This window comes from Teleopsis dalmanni, unplaced genomic scaffold, assembly GCF_002237135.1.
Source record: "Teleopsis dalmanni isolate 2A unplaced genomic scaffold, ASM223713v2 unscaffolded_contig_0612, whole genome shotgun sequence".
NCBI lineage: Eukaryota > Metazoa > Arthropoda > Insecta > Diptera > Diopsidae > Teleopsis > Teleopsis dalmanni.
In genome coordinates, this window is record NW_024031994.1 from 6,896 (window position 1) to 12,566 (window position 5,671).

General features: G+C 33.6%; 1 protein-coding gene across 1 annotated transcript; it reads right to left on the minus strand.

Annotated features, from left to right (window-relative positions):
* Positions 1 to 210: 210 nt before the first annotated feature.
* Positions 211 to 1,644, minus strand: LOC119663588. The gene has a single exon (XM_038073200.1). The coding sequence runs from the start codon at positions 1,642 to 1,644 to the stop codon at positions 211 to 213; it is 1,434 nt and encodes a 477-aa protein (XP_037929128.1).
* Between the last annotated feature and the right edge of the window lie 4,027 nt (positions 1,645 to 5,671).

Sequence of the window (5,671 nt, forward strand, 5' to 3'; positions counted from 1 at the left end):
TGAGTAAGACTTGTGAAAATTTACAAACTTTTGAAGGGCAGTGTAATCGGCTTTTAGACACAATGAAACGGCAAGTTGAGAATATGAAGAACACGAATCAATATCTATTTCCACAAAATATTAAAAGATCTAAAAGAGCACTATTTGAATTCATTGGATCGCTGCAACATATCTTTTTTGGAACAATGAATGCAGATGATAGGAGGCAGATTACATATGTAAAGCAGAGAATAAACTTTTAGCTTTAGAGAATGTTGGTACACTACCATCTATTTTGTGAAGAGCATGATGCAATATTTTGACAAAATCCTCGCAGCTGAAGACAATACTGCGACGATACAGTTTAGGTTGTGAAGTAGGATTGAAGAGACTAGGATAAATATGGCCATTTGGTAACCCATATGGATAGAGGAATTTAGAAATGAGAGAGCGGCGATAAGAAGTCAAAGGTTGACCATAAGGCTCATTATAGTTGGTGAGTAATTTTTCCAGTTCAGAATGGACAAGATACTGAGGATAACCGTTGGTATAGAACCGAACAAGACAGTCAGCAAGATCTACGGAAAGGAAAGTATCGCTAGTGCGATAAAATACACGACGCAAATGAGTAGAGAGTACAGATTGCTTAACTTTAATGGATGTATGTGAAGTATAATGGGTCAAACGCATGGATTCGGTGGACTTATGATAGACATTTACTAAGAAAGCATGAGAGGATTGGAAAATACGATGATCGAGATAAGCAACACAAGGGTAAACACTATATTTGAGATCTGGTTTTTCTACAGTATAAGTTACGTCGTATCCAATGAGACGGGGAAAAGCATCCATAAAACTAGAAACAGAGAAAGAAGGCATGTAGAGGAGCACATCGTCGATATACTTCCACCAAGCTAAAACACTATGGGACAAGAACAATGGATTATAATTAAGTTCAATCTGAGCATCTAGAAATATGGTGGCCAATAAGCCAGAGGCCCCTCCACCTTGTGGTAACCCTTCGTGTTGCTGATACAAATCACCATTGAATGTGAAATAATTGGCCTTATGGAGTATAAAATCTAATATAGATTGCAACATACTGACATCGATAGGGCAAGCAGCTTTAAACCAATCCTGACCCATAAAAAACTGCAGTAAATCCCATAAAGGAGGGATGCGAGTACTTGGGTACATTTCTCGTATTGCCATTGTAACTAATACATAACCTGGACGAGGCTGCAATTGTAGTAAATGATCGGTAAGCTTATTAATGTTAGACAGATTATGACACGAAAGCTTACTCTGGAGAGCAGCAGATAAGAAAAACTGACATAGCTTGTGTAAGGGGTGAGAGTACCATTGAATGGGACTGCAAATCGGACGGACCGGATTGTCAAGCTTATGGGTCTTGATAGTTCCATATAGATAAGGGAAGGTTGGCGAGGATGATAATAACTTCTTAAGGCTAGCATTTATAGAGGAGGGATAAAGATTAGGTTTAGCAGCATGAAGACGACACAAAGGATTAACAACCTTCCGGTACTGCGCCTGAATCTTGCGAGAAAGCTGGTCCTGATCACCGATGAATATTGAACAAGCTCCAGTACTAATATAACTCTGCAATAGGTCATCAATTTTTCCAATGTAAGAATCCCTATACATTAATATAGTGGCCTTGCACTTGTCAGACTGGACCAACAATAAATCATTACGAGCCTAAAGGAATTTATGAGTAACGTTGAATAAATGCGTAAGCATGGAATGGTAAGGTGAAGGAACACGATGAGTACGCATTGCAGCCAAGAATTTTACATAATGGTCATCCATCAAAGCCTTACAATAAAGTCCCAAATCATTTTGATATTCAGTGTGATACTTGTAATACTGAGCCAGGGCTGTGTAGTAATTGGAGATGGTAGGCGGAGCAACAGGACAGTAATTGGGACCAAAACTAACCAAAATACGCATCTCTAACGGAACAGTGATTATAGTGAGATTAATAAAATCCCCAGGTATCGCACAAGGGTAAAGAGCTGGAAAGTAATTAAGAGAGGGTACAGTGGGGAAAAGCTGTGGGGACAGGGACGGAAGAGAGTTGCCCATAAATGCTGAGACAGAGGGGGCCAGACGTGATGGGATGGTAGAGGTCGTAGTGACGGGGACCGTAGAGACTATACAAGAGGCTGTATCCATGACATTCTTGGCTATGACCTGGGCAACATTATGTTTTCTAGCAACGATTTTAGCAGGAGTTTTAGTGACGCTTTTTGTGGCAAGGAGTGGTCTTGATTGTGGGTCTGTTGCTGGCTTTGGGCATGAGGCCATGAGTTTGGGATCCGTTTCTGTTCCTGATGGGACGGTTGATATGGTTGATAAAGGGGTAATGATGGGTGTTGTGTTAGCCACACATGGATGCGGACCGGCGGATATTGCGGGTCTGGATGACATCATGGAGATAACAATTGCTGATATAGAAATCCGTAAGATGTGAGCCCGATATGACGAGATGAATTAAAAAGCGGCGGCTATAATAAAAACACAACAGTGAATAAAATAGTAAATAGAGGAATGAATAGATAAATAAATAATAGAATAAACCAAGGAAAAGAATGAGCAAATGAATGGATAAATAAATGAATGGAGGGATAAAATTGATAAACTAAGTGGATGAATAAGATAAGCAAGTAGATGGATGAGAGGAATATATAAACAAACACATAGAATAACTAAATGTATATTAACAAGTAAGAGAACATATGAGTGGATAAGCAGAGAAAAATGGATAAATGAACTAATATACAAATACAATATATAATAATATATAAATGCGAAACAGATAAACAATAATGGATGAAGAAATAAATATGTATATATATACATACATAAATAAAAACAAAAATAAAAATAAAATAAAATGATAGTAATAAAATAAATAAAACGAAATGAAAAATAGGTTATTAAATTAATGAACAAATACAGTATAAATAATAATAATAAAAAATGAGACAACAGATAAATAATAATGCATAATATATATAAGTTAAATATTTATTTTTATTAATTTAGCAAAAATTTCATGTGTTTCTTATTCAGAGGCTGAAGCAGGAGAGACCGAGCGCAATTTTGCGAAGTTAGGAGATACCGAAGCCAAACGGGACTTTTCCAGACAAACAAATGGAAATCCCGTTTGGTAGCAACCATGCGTTCGAACAACATCGCATGATTGCTCCGTTAATGAGACTAAGCACAGGGCCGGATTTCGGGGTACGCGGGAGTTAACTCCTCCCTTACTAATTTCAAACGTCCTCGTTTGGGCCCCTGTACCTAGTTTCACACACCGCATCCGCTCTCCACCTCGCAAAAAGGAACCCGACACTCCCACTTAAAGCTACCATTTTTTATTGAGTTAAATACTTATTAACAATTGTTCATAAAAATAATTATAATATTAGATAATTAAATTATTGTTTATCTTATAATTTTTTTCAACTTAATTTTGATAATTTACAATTTTCTTTCCAATTTTAAAATTTTTACAAGCTTACTTAAATTTATTTATAAAATATAATTACAAAGTTAAATAACTAATTTATTGTTTAACTTATAATTTTTTCAAATTTAATTTCAATAATTTACAATTTTTTTTCCATTTAAAACTTTTACAAGCTTACTTAAATTTATTCATAAAATACAATTTATTAATTATTAATTATTAATTTTTCCAATTTAATTTCCATAAAAAATTTTTATATTATAACATTTTTTACTACAATTTTTTTATTTAGTAAGGAATTAAATATTGTTTTCTTTATTCTTACATTCATTCATTCACTCTTACTCCTTAAAATTAATTTACCACAGTTACTCTTCTTTCTTCTTCTCTTCTCTCATAACCTATCGGCTCAGAAAAACTTGAAAAACGACAACTATTAAAATTTTTATATTATTTTATATTTTCTTAAACCACGCTGTGCATTCTATAATAACTAATTACGTAGTTAATAAGGAAAAGAATAATTATTATTTTATTATAATAACTATCAATATTTTACCTTTTGGCAGCGCTATGCGCTTTATTATAAGTTAAGTAAAATATTAATAGATTTACATTATATTATTAGAGCAATTACCAATATTCTATCTTTTGGCAGCGCTATACGCTTTATTAAAAGTTAAATAAAATATTGATGGATTACCATTTATATTATTATGGTTATTATTAACATTACACAGCTCTTTGGCATGTGTCGTTGGAATTGCGAATTTTGTAAAAGTGTGCAAAATGTTTAATTTATTAAATACATGTGATTAAGAAATAAGACATGTGAGTAAGAAACAAAAATAGCTTATAAGTGAGCGGACGGTAATGGTTTTGGTTCTAAGAAAATTGCTTAAATTAAAACAAACTTTTGTTTGGTAATATTACATTGTTTTGTGTACCAAGCCGTGCGCGGTATGGGAAACCTTATTGTAGTCAAAATAGTCAAAGAATTGATTGGCTCAATCCTCGTCTAGTATGCAGAGAACACAGTTCTTTGGCAGCGCTATGCGCTTTATTAAATATTATAAGTAATTTTTTTCTTCTTATCTAATATGATTTTTGTGCACCACCCTACCAGATTCAGTTAAAACTGTTGAGTGGTGATTTTCTTTCACCTTTTCCTTCTTAAAACGCTTAGCCAATTTAGTCCCTATTCTTTTGTTTTGTTTTACATGAATCTCCTGTCCGGGTTCGTAGTCTTTAGCTTCCTCCTTATTTTTATTATGATATTTCATATCTTTTTTTGTTTATCCAATAGCCTTTCATAGTTCGCTAAACGGGTTTTTTTCATAGTCTTCTGGTCCAAAATTTAATATTCTTCCAAAAAATAAATCGACAGGTCTTTTATTTGTTACCGAATGAATGGAGTGGTTATATTCGTTCACAGCAGTCTCAACCAGTTCTGTAAAATTTTTACTTGAATCTTCCTGTTTTAGGCACCTCATGATTTCAGCAAGAGTTGAATGGAATCTCTCTACTTGTCCATTTACTTCACTTCTGTAAGGAGGGGTGGTGAAGATATTAATTTTTAAGTCATTTTCCATCATGAACCTGATTGACTGCGAATTAAAAGATTTTTCGTTATCGAAAACAACAGATTTTGGGACTCAAAAATAAAAAAGAATTTCTCTCAGCGGGTTTCTTATGTTTTCAGTACTCTTGCCATCTAACATCCTAACAACGGCGAACTTTGTAAATTTGCCGATTGCGGTAAGGATCTTCTTTTTATTGGTTGCAAAAATATCGATATGAAGAGTATGGCCAGGATGTGTTGGCATTGGGGTGGCACTTAAAACTTGATTACCAGGACGCCTATCATATTTATTTTCTTTGCATATCGTGCATTTTTTAATCACGATACGGATACGATTTAGGAATGTACTAAGGGAATGTACTAAGGAAAAATATAGATAAATAGTAACATTTTTGAGCATCCGTATCTAAATTATTAAAATAAAATATATTCATAAAAACAATAAAAGGAAAATCCCTAGTGTTGGGACTTTCGTCCTTTTTTAACCTTTTTTAAACTTTTTTTTACAAACAATAACAAAATGTAATACAGTCCAATAAAATCATATTATTTTAACCTTGATGTAGAAATTAGTCTTAAGATATTTTTGTATAAAAACACAACATTGTTTTAAA